The sequence below is a fragment of the Micropterus salmoides genome, unplaced genomic scaffold, assembly GCF_014851395.1.
Source record: "Micropterus salmoides isolate LMB-PRFRI ecotype aquatic unplaced genomic scaffold, ASM1485139v1 Ms_hic_scaffold_11, whole genome shotgun sequence".
Lineage (NCBI taxonomy): Eukaryota > Metazoa > Chordata > Actinopteri > Centrarchiformes > Centrarchidae > Micropterus > Micropterus salmoides.
Genome location: NW_024040152.1, coordinates 8,719,532 through 8,737,684, shown reverse-complemented (window position 1 = coordinate 8,737,684; position 18,153 = coordinate 8,719,532). Strand labels below are relative to the sequence as shown.

Here is an 18,153-nt window from a genome sequence, read left to right as displayed (position 1 = left end):
CCCCTCATACGAAGATAACACAGCTAATCGTTTTATGAGGAATAGGCAACTGTGTTGTGTGGATGCTCAACAGGCTGCAGGTTTGAATCCAGCTGAACACTACAGCGGCTGATTTTTCCCAGGATCACCAGAGAGGAGGAAGTGATCCATAAGATCCGCTTGTGTTGTGATTGATTGTAAGAAAAATCTGCAGCCTCTCAGATCTGCTATTCCTAAGTGACATAAATATTGTGGCGCTGCATTCCCAGTCAATATTAATGCTATTAACACAGTGAATTGAAAATGGTCAGCAGTGCATGGAGATAGACTTGATGTCAACGACTAATGGGATTCCCTTACAGATTTGTTTTGTAGGTGGTCATTGAGTTCAAAGACATAAAAGCCAGCTTTTTGTAAAGATTTATTACACTGTTGGACTGCCAGACAGCTTTGAAGGTACAGAGCTAATATATATTCATTTGTATATTCTGCTATGCATTGAATATTGTAGAGTTTTTTTTATAGTAAAAGGCATTCTTGTTTGAAATGAACACAGTGACCAAAAAGAGACTGTAATTTATTGATATGTACATGACATGCTCATGATCATGTAACTTGCTATGGTACTGATAGTCCATGAATGTTCTGCTTGGAGCTATTGTCCCAAGGGTCAGTGGTTTATTCATCGAAACTTCTCAAACTTCTCCTGCCGCGTAATCCAGCGCAATTTTGCACTATCCAGCTGACCAAATTGAATACTTACTACTAGGGCTGTGGGATATGGCAAAAAATTCAGATCCTGATACATGTTATTTCATATCCCAATAACGATACATATCCTGATATAGAACATTAGAACGTTTTTCTAGAGGTTTTTCTATCGTCAAACGATAGATATCGTCATATCGTGTGTCCCTTTAATCAAATGTAGAGTGGAGATTCATTCTTGACCTTGGAAAGACAAAATATTCTAAAGGCCACCATTAAATCAAGCTGACCAAAGTCACAATTTTTGGTGAAGGAGTAAACTGCCATCTTTTAACAGCCACCTTTAAACATATCAAGAGTGAATATTTGATTGTAAAACGTAGAATAGCACTTAAGATACAGTTCCACTGATCACTACTAGATGCTGGACTCACACAATAATCAGACTCAGTCAAAACCCCAGAATCCCGATTGTTTTTGTTCCACTGCTTGACTGTTGCTTCACCTTAACTCCAACTAGGCTTAACCCTGTAGGCCAAATGTAGCTCTAATCAATGACTAGAGTAGTAAGCCAATAAAAAGGATGGGTTATACTGGTTCCACCGGTTACTGGTTTTTGGTTTGAAAGGTATTGTACGCTTGTAGGGCCATGGAGCGAATTAGTCAGATGCAAGCTGTCCACAAATACTTTAGAACTGTACTATAAGAAATCCCTAAGGGATCAAATTTAAAGTGGACTGTCAGGTCACCAAAAAAGATTAATAAAGGAATGGATGCAGGTTCAGCTCAATTAAAACTCTGCTATGCCTTTTTTCTCCTGATATGGTCACATCACAGTATTCCTTCCCTGTGGGTGCTCACAATTGCCCGAGCTCCTGATTACCCACCGAAATGGTGCCTATGCAGGAGACATTACAGATGCAATGACCTTGTAGTTTTCTGCAGTCTACAGTGATCTCCATGATGACATGCACAGTTTAAATAAACATGTCCTAAAGATCTTTATATGGCTGAATAAGAGTCAAAAATATAAGTGATAGAATTTCTTACATGCTTTGGACCAATGAAGAAAACTATGTAGACACTTTTATGTGGGGAAGTCAACAGTTGGAGTTCTACTTTAATGGGGTTCAGAATAAATTATCTAGTGCATGTAACATCCTGATTTTTCCTGTGATGGCATGACACCTCTATAATTCCACCCATTCTTGAGTTAATGGAAAACATATCAATCAATAAGAAGCCCAGCAATTGAGTGGTGAGTACCTCCTCAGAAAAATCACAGGACTGCCTCAAAGAGACAAATCAGCCGTTGAGATGAACACCCTAATTAGGAGCCATATTGGTCATCAACATCATCGGCCGCCGTGCGATTGTTTGTGACACTCATCTGTAGTGTAGTTTTTTTTTTTTAAATGAGCATGTGTGTGTATGTTTTTGTGAGCCGTATCTCCTCTTCCATGCTGACTCATTACATGTGTCAGGCCAGTTTATCTGTGACTCTGATGAGCAGTGCGGTGGTGACGGCCTGTCGGTAATCTGGCTGACAGAGCAGTGATAGATCATTCCAGCCACACTTTCGCCACCTAGACATGCTGTAAATGACTTTATTGGGGGGTTGTAATGACTTGTGATGGCTGCTGTTTTGCTCGTCAGGCTCACTTTTGTTTGGTTTCTGCCTGTCTTTCTGTTTTTATGTCTTGATCTGTGGACAGCGTGTTGGTTTTTGATGATACATTCTGGCTGTGTTTGGACGTGAACTCTTCTGGGGATAATTTTTTATTTTCTTCTCCCAGCGTGTCTTTTCTATTCACATTTGCATCTGCTTTTTTGCTGCTCCCTGTTGCTTTTGTGCTATTATCCTTTACTTCATCTTGACCCCGTCTGTTTTGTTCTTTCCATTTTCCCTTCCTCGTCCTTTTCTTTCTCCTACTTGTCCTTTCGCTTCACATTTGCATTGGCCTTTGTGCTGCTCCCTTCCACTTCTATGTCATTTCACTTTCCTTTATCAGTTCTTTTCTATTTTCTTCTTTCTGTTTCTGTTTACAGTCACGTCCATCTCCTGCACTTCGTTGCTTATTTGTTTCTTTTCCTCACCCTCTGTTCTCAGTCCATCTGTCTCACTCACCCCTATCCTTTCCATTTTCTCCCTCCCCCCCTTTTCTCTCTCACCTCGATTAATTTCTCATTCTTCCTTATTATCTAGCCACCCATCCATCTGTTCATCTGTCCATCCATTAAACACTTTATCATTTTGTCCTTTCAGTGTGACCCAGGGGAAGCCACCAAGTTACTGTATGACCTTCTGTACACCGAGCCCATCAAGATTGTCCTGATGCCCGGCTGCAGCGGCGTGTCCACGTTGGTGGCCGAAGCTGCTCGCATGTGGAACCTAATAGTGGTGAGTGTATTTTACTGTTTGTCCCCAAGTATTTTTTTTTCAATCTCCAGTCACTTTAACCCAGAGGTCTTGAGAGACGTGAGCCACAATTTGCTTCATAATTCAGTCAAATCCGAATACACAGACTTGATACACATACATTGTACTTTTAGATTCAGCTTGGCTTACACTTCCTGAGGACATCATTTTATTTCATCTCTAATCTACATTGCGAATAAACATCTATAAATCAGCTTAGAAATCTTAGAATTTTTAAATGTTCTTCAGAATCAACTATAAAAATAATCCAGTGCTTATTGTGTTTACCTCCATAGGTACATTGCAAATATGAACTCCTAATAGCTAATTCAGCAGATTATCAATTATCAAAAACGTATACAAATATAACCTATAGCTAACTAACTAGGGCGGTCTTGGGCGTACCCCTGTGTAAACCCAACTGTACTGCTTGAAAAGCAAGTGATCATCTTGAAGGATCAGTTCACCCTGATTTTTACTTAACTTTGGTAGTATCCAGTTATGCAGATAGTTTTGGTTTTGTGGGTTCATCTTTTGAGATTTCTATCTGCCGCTACCCCAAAACAATGGAGGTAAACTGAATTTAGTTTTCAGGATTCACAGCATTGAGAAATGACATTTAGAAATTCAACATCTCTTTCCAGTGTGTCTCTTCTTCTGGAAAAACCACAGAGCACACTGTCATTCCATTTATAAAGATCTTAAAACCTGAACACATGAAATATCTGCAGTGCTAGACATCACTAGGGTTAAATGAGCAAATACAATATTTTTGTAATTTGGGTAAACTGATCATTTAAGTCAAATAAGATTACCAGACTAGCTGATATGAGATAAAACAGAGCAAACAAACTCACCAAAAGCACATCTGACCATTTTGAATCTGACTTGGTTAAATGTATTTAACAATCTTGAAGCAACACTATTAGACACACATTCATCTTTTACAAATAAAATGTTTAAGCCGTAAGCAATAAAATGCACACTTAATTTAATACACTCACAGGGGTTTTGCTGCTACAGCTTGACTTGATCATACATCATCATACAGTATTTTGTGCAGGCAAACAATATAAAATGTACTTTAGATGCAGTTGGAAGCTGACATTAATCTAAATGATGATGTTTTGTACTTTGTGCCCAAAATCAATGCTGTAGTTGTTTATTGATTTTCAAATATTTCATGCAGCACTTTTAATAAGTGATGACACTATACAAGGCAGTTTCACAAGACTGTATTGACAGCGACACTACGTGCAGGACAAAACATATTGTTTGACCTCACATACTGCATGATAATACATTGATAAGCACAAACACATCCCAGATCTCTAAATCAGCAAGATGCTGTCTGATGCTGTCTTATGCTGCTGTTTTTTTTCGAAAATATTTCAGCTTTTTACGCCTTCATCAGTTGATTTATTTTGTTTATCTCATTCTCTGTCATCTCTTGATCTGCCTCTCTGTCACTCACAGTGCTCTGCTTATTAGCTTCGTCGTATAATTGAAGTTTCATCCAGAGATTAGTCATCGAGAACAATCAGTTCTAGTGGTTGGCATAAGCCCCGCTTTCTCATTTCTGGTCTTTCTCTCTTTGTCACCCTTTCTTTCCTCATCATTAAAAACTCTTTTCCACTTTTTGACTCTTTGCCTTCCTCTTTTCTCTGTCTGCTGTCACTGCCTGGAGCTGGTCTGCTCTATTTCAGCCCCTTTTTCTTTCCTTCCTTCCTTCCTTCCTTCCTCCTTTCCATCTCTGCCGTCTTTCTCTCCCACTCTTCATTTCCACCTCGCTTCCTCAACTCCAGCAGTCGATTCTCCCCACACACAAAGAGATCTGTCTCTCTTTACTACACGCCACCACTGGCACACCCTCGTAACCGCCACACTCAATTATTTCTGTATGCTGCCTGCCTGCAGGAGCCTCCTCACATGTCAAACAGCCTCATCAGAGTGCCGGGGAGCAAATGCAACCTCCATTTCTGGACGCTGATCAAGGAGGGGCTCACAATTGGCTCTTCTTGGCACAGTGTTAATTTGATCCCCCATCTTCCTTTCTAAAAGCACTGTAAGCCACAGACGGCATTGATGTACTACTGCTTCGGGAGAACTGACGAACTGAGAATCAAGAGATATTGTTTGTGGTTTTTGGGAAGCTTCGATGTGGAACTTTGCCCGTCTGTTGCAGAGTGCTGCTACATTGGTCTATTTCTGCCACAGCAGCTTTTTGCTCCGTTTTAGTTTTGTCACTGTTTTATTGTCTTGTAAAGGTTTATAGTAGTGTTACCATGGGGATAGCTTGCAGCTCCTAGTTTGATTTTCATAATTTGACTTAAATTATTACATTCTACCAGGCATGTAGCTAATGAAACCCTTGCAAAAAAACAGATTGGACAGACTATACAATGTGTTTTTTTTTCTCTAGTGGTGTCTTGCCATTTTGGTTTTTTCTTCGGCCTCTGCTTAAAATTGAGTTTACTGGAGTTACATTTGTTATGTAACATGAACATGTCAAAAGACATGTGTGTCTGAAATTACTCCCTATAGAATAAACAACAATTTACTCTATTTCTATTACTGAAATTTTGGACTTTTACGAATTTATGTCCCCAGCTCCTAGTCAAACTACTACAGCAGGACTTACAACACATTGCATTGTGGGATTTTAAGCATATCAGTGTCACTCACTTATTCTCACAATGTGATGGCACTACTTGTTTTCATTCCGTTGTGTCAATTTTGAGGGTACTATATAGACCATACATTTCTCACTCAAAATACTGACACTCAAATAAAGTGGTGAACTGTAACTATAGTTCACTAGAAGCTAGTATTATATGGATTATCTAGATTAACCAGGACACAGTTGGAAAAATAAGTTATTACAGAATTTTACAACTGTTATTTTTAGTCACGCTGTGGCAATCTCCTGACTTTTCCTCTTGCACCACTAGCAGGTGAAAGTTTTCACCCATACAGTTAAATAGCTTGACATGCAATAGATGGATCGGCACAAGATTTTGTACATATATTCATGGTTCCCAGACAACATATCCTAATGACCATGGTGATCCCAGGCTTAATCTAGTGCCAGCATCAGGTCAAACTTTCAATCAGGAAAGACTTCCTCTGAGTGAATGATGAATAATTTCTTCATCATTTGTCATTTCTACAATGAATATGAGAAATGTGAAAAGTCTTTGGTGATAAGACCCCATTCTAATGACATGGTATTTCAAGTGGGTGGTGAAGCTGTAGAGGTGTTGAAAATCCCTCCGATGGAGTTTAGACACTGGTGATGAAGAGATGAAGAAAATGCTGACGATCTGGATGTGATAGGGAGAAGACTTCTGCTGAGCTTGAACTGGACCTGGTTCTGATGAGCTGGAGGTGAATAGGGGGCAGGAGGTCCGCAGCGATTTTTTTACTAAAATGACAGCTGAAAGGAACGGATTTTAAGGTTTGATAGTGACTACGTGATTGGCTGTGATGATTGTGGCAGCAACTGAATGAATGAAGCATAAAGATCGTCTTCCTGGTTGAACTTACACTGAGCTTCATTTCAATTAATCCAATACTTTGGTTTATGTCCAAATATTTACAAAGCTAATGTCATTCCCATTATTTCTAATTAGCAAATGTTAGCATGAGAACATGCTAGACTAAGATGGCGAACCTGGTAATTATTAACTGCTAAACATCAGCATATTAGCATTGTAATCATGAGCATGTTATGCTGACATTTAGCGGCCCTGACAATAGCTCTTTCCAAGCTTTGCCTGCCCCATGCCTACTTAGTTTACCCTTGGTGACTGATTACCAGTTGCCAAACTCTGCCATGAACTCTTACCAGGTAAATGATTGATTGCTTTCAACTTCTCTGCTTCTGAGTCCTGCTTCTGAGTCCACATCTCTGTGTGCAGAACTGTTATAGTTGAGCACAGGCGCAGGAATAAGCTATAAGGCTTGTCTACACAGGCAATACTTATTAGTAGGATGAATTCATTTTTAGTTTTGTTCATTCCGTGTGATGAGGTAAATAAAATAATATAGAATATAGCTAGCCTTAGCCTGTCATTTGACCCCCGCCGCATGTCTGCATGTGCTCATGGATGTTATGAACACCTATCACATTTATTATTGATCATGCGTGATCTACTAAAGCTGCATCTGGTTTCTCCAGATCTTTTCACTACTACGCCCAGATCAGCTGTCCCTTTTTGTTTCCCTTCTTTCGTTTTGATGCCTTCGTCTACCTGCCTTTTCCCACAGGGATTTGTTATTGTGGGGAGCCCACATTGTACATGACATTTGACATCCATCATCAAGCTCCCTCTCACTCCCAGTGGTGAACATCCCAGAATTGTATAGGTAATGGGTCTGAGATGAGGGCTGGGGAACAGGATAGGCTGTCTCTATCGGTAATGGTTCCCTAAACGCCAGGTTCCTCATTTTAAAGGAGGATTTTTTCGTCAGTTGTCACTGAAAGTAATTGTTAGAGGAACAGTGTTCTCCCTGTTTCTGCTGGCATTTTCCACCATCCGTCTTCCCTGCTGATTTGGACATACATCTTAGCAGTCTGCCTCTTTGGGAATTGTGCCTGAGAATTAAAATTATGTTGGTCCAAGTGAAAGAAGCAGATGATCACGGGGGCTACTATTTGCAACAGCAATAATTAGTTAATGTTTTTGTATTTGTTCTGTTTGTAATTGTAGAATATGTCATCACAATTTCATGGCAATGTCTGCATGGAAAATCCTGCATGCAGTGTTTTGTGTTTTTGTTGAAATTACAGAGTTTATCGGCATACCTGATAAGCCGGAGGGAAGCTACAAGGAGCTAGGGAGGGAGGGGGTGTGGATGAAAATGAGAAAATGGCAACAAAGATTGTTTCTCTGGTTCTCTGTCTTTTTGCTGGCTTTTCTCTGTGTTGTTTGCTGTTTGAACCAGTCACCATCAAAGAACACTGTGTACAGGGGAAGAACAAGAGAGTCCTGATTACGATACATTTTGATTGAAGTCTGTTTTCTACTGATGCCTTGAAGGACCTTCAGAAGTATATTTTTCTCTGTTTCTGTATTTCCTTCCCCCCTAAACTTCTATATCCTTTATTCCTTCCTGCTTTAGTCACTGTTTTCCTCCTATTTTTCTCTTTTTCTCTCTTATGTTTCCCAGCTGTCCTATGGCTCCAGCTCGCCAGCCCTGTCAAATCGCCAGCGCTTTCCCACCTTCTTCCGCACGCACCCGTCGGCCACCCTTCACAACCCCACCAGGGTGCAGCTCTTCCAGAAGTGGAAGTGGACCCGCATTGCCACCATCCAGCAGACCACCGAAGTCTTCACCTCAGTCAGTACTTTTAATCTTCTTCATCTCTCCTTCAATTTTACACCATCGTTTTATCTCCAACTCTCCATTTTCTTTTATCTCACACACTTTTATCACTTTCTCCATGTCCTTACTTTGGCCCCATTACTTTTGGTAAAGTGTGGTTTGCTGGATTGCCTGCCGGCCTCTGTGTGTTTGTTTATGAGAGCTGTTGTGTTCTACTCCTTCAAGAAATCCCTGCTGGCGATTGATGGAGGATTTTTGAAGTAATTTGTTGAGTATTGGTTGTGAGAAATATTGATCAAGCAATACATCTCTCCCAGGCACGGCGGTCGATACCATGACACTTGGATTGGTTCCTGTAATGGAGGTTAATGGTCCCGCTCTCACATTCTTTCCTCTCCCATCTCCCATTCTTCTTTTCTTCTTTCCACTCCTCTCTCTCTAAAAATCTATTCTCTCGCATGCTGCCTTTTTTGTTTATCATACATCCCCACACTGTCCATCCCACTCTTGACGTTTCTCATATGCACTTCAGATTTTCTTTATTCGTTTTTTTTTAAGTCTCTTTGGACATGGTTGCTTTTCTTTTGTCTTTCTTATAATCTCAACCTCACACACTCTCTGTCCCTCTTTGTTCAGCTGCCTCTCTGACCTCCTCCTCTCTCCCCCCTCTCCCTGTCTGTCTCCTTCTGTCCCTCCCTTTCATCTTGCAGACTCTGGACGATCTGGAGCAGAGGACGAAGGAGGCAGGCATCGAGATCAGCGTTCGCCAGAGTTTCCTCACCGACCCGGCTGTCGCTGTCAAGAACCTCAAGGTGCTTTGATTAAAAATTCAACTCAGCTGCTGGTCGTCTCTCTCTCCTCCTTTCCTTCCTTCTCCGGCTCACAGCTGCACATGATACCATTAGCATAGAGGCGATTTGATAGAGGAAATTAATGCGCCATGCTAATTAGCAACTCCTGAACAGCAGTACGTGCCGTCCTGCAAAGCAGCAGGAACTTTGGCACGCTGCGCTGCCACATCAAGCTGTGCTATAGTGAAGTTATATTGTTGCTGCTGATATAACTAAGCAATGTATTGTTTTGTTTTCATGTTTTGACGCAGCGCCAGGATGCAAGGATCATTGTGGGGCTCTTTTATGAGACTGAAGCCAGGAAGGTGTTTTGTGAGGTTAGTACCATTTCCCGCTCAATTGATCCCAATAGGCTGAACCTGACTGGCTATTAGTAGAAATTGAGCTCTGTAATGAGCTGGTTGAATTTCCTTGTTTGGCAGTGGTACAACACATTCAACACATCTCTGGGAATAATTCTCCTCATGCTTATTTATCATTCTCTCCCTCCCTTCAACCACCTTCCATATCTGCCTCCCTCCCTCCCTGCTGCAGGTGTTCAAGGAGAAGCTCTATGGGAAGAAGTATGTATGGTTCCTGATAGGATGGTACGCTGACAACTGGTTCAAAATCAAAGACCCAGCTATCAACTGTACAGTGGAGAACATGACAGAGGCCGTGGAGGGACATGTAACAACCGAGATTGTCATGCTGAATCCTGAGACTGTCCGCGGCGTCTCCAACATGGTGGGAACACACAAAACACTATGTTTCTCCCACTGTAATAATTATATTAAAGATAATTAAGTCAGCTTTGATGTTAATCAGAAACAAGGAATTGCAACATCAACAGCTTGAAACAACCGCTGATGTGTCCTGTAATTGACAGTTAATAAGTAACATTAGAGAGTAAAGTGAGTAAAACGTCTCGGGAAGAATACATCACAGTGCAAAATACTTCCAATGCAAGTGTTTAATGAGCTTATAACAATTTTTTATTATATGTCCCAAAGACCCCCTGTACGCAGGATAAGAGGTTGACGATGGATGAATGGATGCATGTCCCAAAGACCAAATACAACATAAAAAAAACTGAGGATAAATCAATACAGAACGCAATCGTAAATCAGAATAATTATGTTTTGAGAAGTAATAAAAGGGAAAAAAATATTGCAGAAACACCTGTAAGTCCATCATGAAGTGCAGTACATACAACCCACAAAATATTCAGATACAGGAGGAACATTTTGGTTTGCGCCAAATAATCACCTGTATTTTGCACCAAAAGATGAAAAGAAAAATTGGGAGAAAGTGCGAACGTGACACTGATTATGTACTAGAGTCTCTCTAATTAACACCCCCCAACGAAATATTGTTTGCAGCTTTATTTTGTACTTTTAAAATCAGTTTTGATCAAAACTGAATAAAATGTTTTTGTGTTTGTATCATTCTAATATGCTCATAATGACAATGTTGTCATTGTCATTATATTAGATATAATATTACATATTAGAATGATGATGTTAGCACTTTTAGTCTTGTTCAATGATTAAAATATAATAATAATTACAATGACAATGACCTAGACTTTTTCCTAAAATAATTTCTGTGGTGTTCCTGCATTGCATTTTCCAGTGATCACTGGTTAGTCAGTTAAAAGAATGTACCGGTAGTGTAGTTTGAGTTTTTTGTCTTTTTATCAATCATGGTTATGGCTACTCTTTTCAAACTATTCAGCTCTTCTTCCCTAACAAACGTTTTCTACCATGCATGTAAAATGGACAAATCGTTTTTTTTTTCAGGAAAGACAAAAGACTGAGAACAATAATGTCATAGCTTCAATGAACTGCGTATGACCTGAATCAATATTATGTTTCATAAACCGCTGATGTGTAAAACTGTCACACTCTTCTTAGGAGCTTCTCAGTACCAGTCGTTCTCTGCTTCTCTTTTGCCCATTGCTCTCTTCTGTTCACCTTCTCTAATCCTCTTAAACTGTCTCTTCCTCTCTCCATTTCTCACATTGTTCGACCTTCTCTGACTCTGCTGGTCTACGGTGGATCATCCTTTTATTCTTCTTGTTTACCCACCTCTCTTCCCCTTCTCCTTATCATTTCCTCACCCCCACCTTTTTTTACCATACTCCCTCCCCCCGTGACCCTCCTTCCCTCTCTCGCACTTCATCAGCAGCTGTTGTTTATTTTCATACAGCACCTGCCTCTACCTGCTGATTTAGCTGTTGACGTGCTGCTCACCGGGTGATAAGAATTACAGCAGAACTCCTGCTCATAGTCAATCTATTTAAATTCAATTTCCAAGTTTGAAATTGACATATTTCATGTATATAGAGCACTCAAATTAAGCTGGTGTGTCGATACTGCAGGGTCTGCAATAGCACATTGTCAGCTAGTTCAGTAGGTAGTGGCAGATTCAAATGCCAAATGCCAAGGTGGAATTTCAATAAGATGATTTTGACATAACTGAATTGGGGGCGTGTAGGCCTAATTGGCCTCAGAGAATCTACAGGGACACCACGGTGATTAGCAATAATCTCCAGCTACACATTTATCCCCGCTTTCACAGGAAGATAATTTTTATTGGTGTTTAATTAAACAGTTCTAAACAGCTAAATAGTGCACTTCTGAGAAAATGAATATGTTGGTATAAAGTTGAAAATAACCTACCTAATATGACTTATATTATTTAGCCAAAGCAAAGAGATGATTAGATTGTGTCAGTAATAGGTATCAGTTAAAAGCAAGAAAATAATCATCTCCAAAAGAGCCAATATTGAAACAGCACTTTTAACTGTAATCCAAGGACCTCACTTAGGTTAATTTCCTAAAATAAAGTATTATTAGAAGAAAACTGCCTCTGTATATAAAAAAATGTTCTGTCAAATATTTTTGATCCCTCCTTAGGTCAGTCAAAAATATTTAAAGTAATACTTTTACATATTCTGAAACCCGCTTATTTGCTTTCTTGCTGAGATTTTGATGAAAAGATGAATACCACCCTCATGTAGCTACAGCCAGCAGGTGATTAGCTTAGCTTTACGGGGGAAAACACCAAGCCTGGCTCTGTTGAAAGGTGTCCCAGCACCTCTCACATTATATCTTGTTTGTTTAATCTGTATTAAAACCAAAGTGCAGGTATAATTATTTGTGGTTTTACGGGGAGTTACGTTTAGGGACTGCCAAGGTGACTGCCTGGACAAATGGAAATGTGACTTTGGATACAGCTGGCTAGCTGTTTTCCCGTTTTTTCCAGTGTTTATATGCTAAGCTAAGCTAGTCACCTGCCACCTCCAGCTTCACATTTAGCATACAGGCATAAGAGTGATATCAGTCCTTTCATCTAACTCTCAGCAAGAAAGCAAACAAGTGTATTTAACAAAATGTCTGAACTTTCAAAAATGTCACATTGCAGCAGTTAGCTTAGCAGGCACAGCTCTATATGCTAAAGGGATCTTTCGTTAAAGAAATAACCGTTATTCAGGATATGTTCTAATAGGACATACTGTCCACATGAGGGGCACTTCAGTGGTCCAAGTGTTGGCATCTGGTCAGCTCGACTATCCCTCAATCACCCCTCAGGCTGGCCCAAGAGCCCTCTAGTCAGCTCAAGACGTCCTGTGGCCCAAAAGCCCCTAATCTGGTGTGACCTTGAGTCAAACCTAACCCTAACTTTAAATTTAGAAACTGTGCCCCCTCCTGACATGGTGCTATTTTCTATGCACCATTTTCCTTCTTGGTTTTGTCAAGATTTGTATATATTTTGGTAAACAAGATACTGTTCATGAACTGTGAATTGTGTGTTCATAAAAGACTTACCCCACTGATGAATCATATGGAGGATGTGGGTCCATATGATTCACCAGAGCTTCCTTTTTACAGTCTCCTCCTCTTTGGTATTGAATAAGAGACATATTAATCTAATAATAGAAATATGAAAATGTCCATAATATTATCCTTGTTCACAGCATTGCATTTCTTCAGGACTTCTCTTTGATCCTTTCTGTCCTGTTTCTATCAGACATCACAGGAGTTTATAGCCGCCTTGATGTCTCGTCTGGGTGGGAAGAACCCAGAGGAAACCGGTGGGTTTCAGGAGGCCCCTCTTGCATATGATGCAGTGTGGGCTCTGGCCCTTGCCCTCAATAAGACAGTGGCACCACTGAAAGCCAAGGGTCGACGACTGGAGGATTTCAACTATAACAACCATGACATCACCTCTGAAATCTACAGGGCGCTCAACACAAGCTCCTTTGAAGGTGTTTCGGTAAGTGAGAGGGCAGATGAGAAAAAAATATGGGAAAACATCTACAGATAATAATGTTTATGTGCTAATTTTAGTGCCCCATAATTATTTATCATTTATCAATATTCAGTGTTTCGTACTGTCTTTTGACTGCTGTGTTTTTGACCCTTACACTTCCAGTTGTTGATTTTCATGGTGATCAAACTATGCTTACACACTTCAAATCTCTGTGCAAAAGCCTGAAATGTATATCTGTGGAGGGGAATGAACAAATGAAAAATAGTGTTTGATATCACAAAGTCACTGATATAGCAGTTAACGAAAATTTTCACAAGAGTATAAATCTTTCTGATAGAAATATATAATGTTAACTATTCCAAATTAAATAATTATTTTTATTGGAGATAATAACAATAATAATATGGGGACCAGTGAGAGCAGATCATGGGTCTTTGTGCTAAGATGAGATAACTGGCTACAGGCTGTAGCTTTATATTTAGCATACAGGCATGAGGTGGTATCAATCTTCTCATGCAACTTTTGGCAAGAAAGCAAAAAAGTGTATTAATCAAAATGTCTGTTCCTTAATGGAAGGAGTTTAGCTTGTGCAGTAAAAAAAAAACACTCCTCCCGTGTGTGTCTCAGGGCCAGGTGGTGTTTGACGCCCAGGGCTCCAGGATGGCAATGACTCTTATCGAGCAACTGCAAGGTAAAACACTCCCACACAATCCTCCCACAGATGTTGTATTGCAGAATCAGGTCCAAAAAGTAAAATGTCACTCATTCATCAAAAAAATCACTGCTGACTGCACTCACACATGTATCGATTGTTGCTTTCAGCTCCATTCAGAGCAAAGCCACGGGTTGTTGCTGGCTTCACTGCCATTGGTCTCAATGTCCTTTAACTGCACATGTGAATGGGCTTCATGCAGGAATGTGTTGACTCTAGGCTTTGCTCTAATTGGGCACAAGCCTTCGGTTTAAGCTGTTTCTGGAAATGGCATCCTATTTGTCACCAGTGACTTAATGAGTTTCCCCGCACAGGATAAGGTTGAGGATTATTTTCTACCTCTGTTCTCTTTGGCGTCCTAAAGGATGAGAATTTATAATCCTGCCCCTTTCCCCTCACAGTCTGTCTCATATTTCCTGTTGTGGTGTCGAGGTAATTTGACATCCACAATGAGACGACCTGACTTGCATCCCTGAATCACTGTGGGACCTCATCAGTATTCCTGGTCAAGACCGCCACATAAGACCTTTTTTTTTCTCTTCCTTTTCTCCTTCTTCTCCCCTTGGTACTTCTTTGTTTGTGCTTCTTCATGCACCTTTCTATCCCTCATTTCTTTTATCTATTTATTGTGTGTATATTTCCCACACATTCCATTAATATGAAAGCACAGGAATGATAGAAAAATAGCTTAGTAGTGGTTGTAGTGTAGTGGTTGTGAATATGAATGTTAATCAGTTCTCTCATGTTTTGTTGTATTGTTTGAAAATGTGATCCCCCACAAAACACCAGGGAAGGAACTTAAGTACGCAAGCAATACTAATTAAGATTTATTTTTCTCTCTGACTTTTGTGCTTTTATTTCACTCTCTCACTGCAGTTTTCTTCTCCTTCAATCATATACTGTAGGAGGCAGTTACAAGAAGATTGGTTACTATGACAGCTCTCAGAAGAACCTCTCCTGGTTCGGCAATGATGTTTGGATAGGTAAGATGGAGTTCATGACACTGTCTTCCCCCAGCTTCCTGTGTCTGTATTTGTGTCCTGTCTGTCGTGCTGTGAGTCAACAGGGTCACACATGTTTGTGCTTTGACATTAGACCTCCTCAGTGTGGCTTAATTTAGACTTTCTTACTGTCTAAACAATATATAATCATGCTGGATTTTCTCTAACCGCTAGTTTGGGTGAAGCTTGTTATTTGGATGCTGACGCTCACCCAAAATTGGCTGCCAGCACACTCACTGTCTAACATGTGTTAAAATGTTGGCGCAGCAGATGCACTGTAATCAAACCGGGCAACAACTAGGTTTGATTGGCTAACCCAGGAGTTTTCAGAGTCTAACATACAATAACTTCCTGTTGATTTAAGAACACTGTCAGGCGCCTGTCTCTTTCGCCTCATCTTTGCCTCACATCTCTCAAGCCTCGCCTCAAGCCTCACAGTTTAAATACGCCTCTGGTCCAGCCAACCAAACTAGTTTGTTTTTCCATCATTCTGCTACATGAAGAATGTCAAGCTTACGTTACACAAACCAGAACCTACTCTCTAACTTCTGCTGCCCATATCCTAGATTGCTGTGAAAACCTATTGCTGCTGATTTGCTTTAGACACCAAGACCAACTCTTCGGTTGTTTACTGCCCGTCTCTCCCTGGAGAGGTGACATACTTGTGCCTGGACAGAGTGTGCCACTAATCAATCCTGCATGCCTCAGTGGACCGTAGAGAAACGCCTTTTTTAGGCTTTTATAGAAATTATCTGTTGCCAAGGCTTAAATGAACCCAGAAGAGGTAGTGATTCCAGGTCAGCATCAGTGGCAAGGGACGGGTGACCTGTATGCATGTAGGCAACATGTTCTTCACCAGGCTGGCTGCCAGCTCTTTAGTTTGGCTTGTTGCAATGTGACAGGCTCGATGTTAGCCCAGTTAAAACCCACTGAGTTGAAACTAACTTGCTCTCCAGTTTGTCAGAGGTGAGTTTTCTTGACTTGGTTATTTATCCTTGCTTCCTCTTCTGGAGCCCGTTTGTTCTGTTTTTATTACTGTTTACAAAATATAGACATCTACTTGTTGAGAGGAAATGAGTAATTTACTGCTCTCTGGAGCTTACTCAGTTCGGGGTTTCTTTTGACAGGGGTGGTGCGCTTAATTTGCTCCTCACTGGGTGGAGTATACATGGGGTTGTCAACTTAACCTCTCCGCTTGTTTTCCTGTGTGTTTACCATGCGCCTTCCTGCCTCACTTTCTCACTCTCTTCACGGTTGCCCTAACAACCACTTCAGCTTAGCTCTTCTTCTAATCGCTGTGGCAACTGTTATAGAGATGGGTCTCCATGGCAACACCCTGTCCCGATTCCCTGATCAAGGACGGAGGAGGGTATAAATGGTTCAAAAGCATTGACTGAATGGACATGCACACGCATATGTACACACACACACACACACACAAACACACACAAACACACACAAACACATACACGCACACACTGTTCTATATTGTCCATTCATTCATTCATATATACTATCTTTAATAACCTTTTTTTATGCATTTATAAACTTGTGCTTTACATCACATTGTATATAACATTGAAATACAACAAAACAGGATGGAACAATAATAAGACATTTTTAAATGAGATTAAATCAAGGGCGGCATGGTGGTCAGTGGTTAGCACTGCAAGAAGGTCGTGGGTTCGAACCTTGGTCGTCCCAGACATTTCTCCCACTGCCAAAGACATGCAGGCACCTCACAATTTACCTTAAGTGTGAGTGGTTGTTTGTATATGCGATGGGCTGGCAACCTGTCCAGGGTGTACCCGCCTTTCGCCTGATGTCAGCTGGGATTGGTTTCAGCCCCCCCGACCCTGTACACGGTAAGCGGTAGATGGAAGATTAAATCAAATAAAAATAGATCTTTAAAGGTTCAGTCTGTAATATTTCTGAGCATCTATTGACATAAATGCACTATAATAAATATATATATATATATTTATGTTTTCAGTGGTGCATAAAGACCTTACATAATTACCCGTTATGTTTTTATTACCTTAGAATGAGCCATTTGAATCTATATACACGACGGATCCTCTTACATGGACGTCGCCATGTTGTGCCGTCATGTTTCTACAGTAGCCCTAAAGGACAAACGGCTCTACAGAACACGTTGTCACTATGTTGAATACGTACTAAGAAGAAGGAAGAAATAGTAGAAGCAGTAGTAGTCATCTGGTTAATTAAAATTCAGGACCACACGTATTATTTAGCACAAGAGCCAACAGAGCGTGTCGGACACCGTAACTTCTCCGTGCTTGGAAAGGGAGGGGAAAGGCGGGCACTGAATGATTGCATTCATGTGGTATCGGAAAAATTTGATTTTTTTTCCTCCTCTTTAAATCTTATCTTTATTGCAAAAAGAGGCATAAACTGTACATGGGACATAAAGAAGTATACAGAACAGTATACAAATATATATGAAGACACAAACAATAAAATCTTTGCCAGGAATAGTATTTATTATATAAAGATATTAAAGCTGTTTTCACAGCCTGTTGGATTTAGAAAAATTATTTTGATAATTGATCAATAAATTAATATAATGTACAACCTCATGGAGAAAAGGTAAAAAGTTAGTTTTTTTACAACTGCCATTAGAATTAATACATTTATTATAAAGTAATTATTTCTTCAAAGGAGCAAGTGAATGCACAGTGAACCGTTTTTTGCAATTCGCAAACTTTACCGCAAGATGCAACTAAAACTTACCCATTTTAAGTCAAAAAGCAATGATACAGAAAATATTTTAAATGTAAGACATTTCTTGAAAGAGTACTTTAGTGATTTAGGATTGCACATAATATTTTTTTTATTACTTTATTATCAAAACCTCATGCCTACGTCACCCACAAT

The 18,153-nt window shown here is 40.2% G+C and overlaps 1 protein-coding gene across 1 annotated transcript in view; it reads left to right on the top strand.

Moving 5' to 3' along the window:
• Positions 1–18,153, top strand: part of gabbr1a (gamma-aminobutyric acid (GABA) B receptor, 1a) — a 73,657-nt gene that overhangs the window by 24,963 nt on the left and 30,541 nt on the right. Inside the window, 8 exon segments of the mRNA XM_038710732.1 lie at positions 2,954–3,088; positions 8,279–8,449; positions 9,145–9,246; positions 9,537–9,602; positions 9,820–10,011; positions 13,300–13,545; positions 14,170–14,233; positions 15,160–15,237. Of these exon segments, the coding sequence (XP_038566660.1) occupies positions 2,954–3,088; positions 8,279–8,449; positions 9,145–9,246; positions 9,537–9,602; positions 9,820–10,011; positions 13,300–13,545; positions 14,170–14,233; positions 15,160–15,237 (1,054 nt within the window).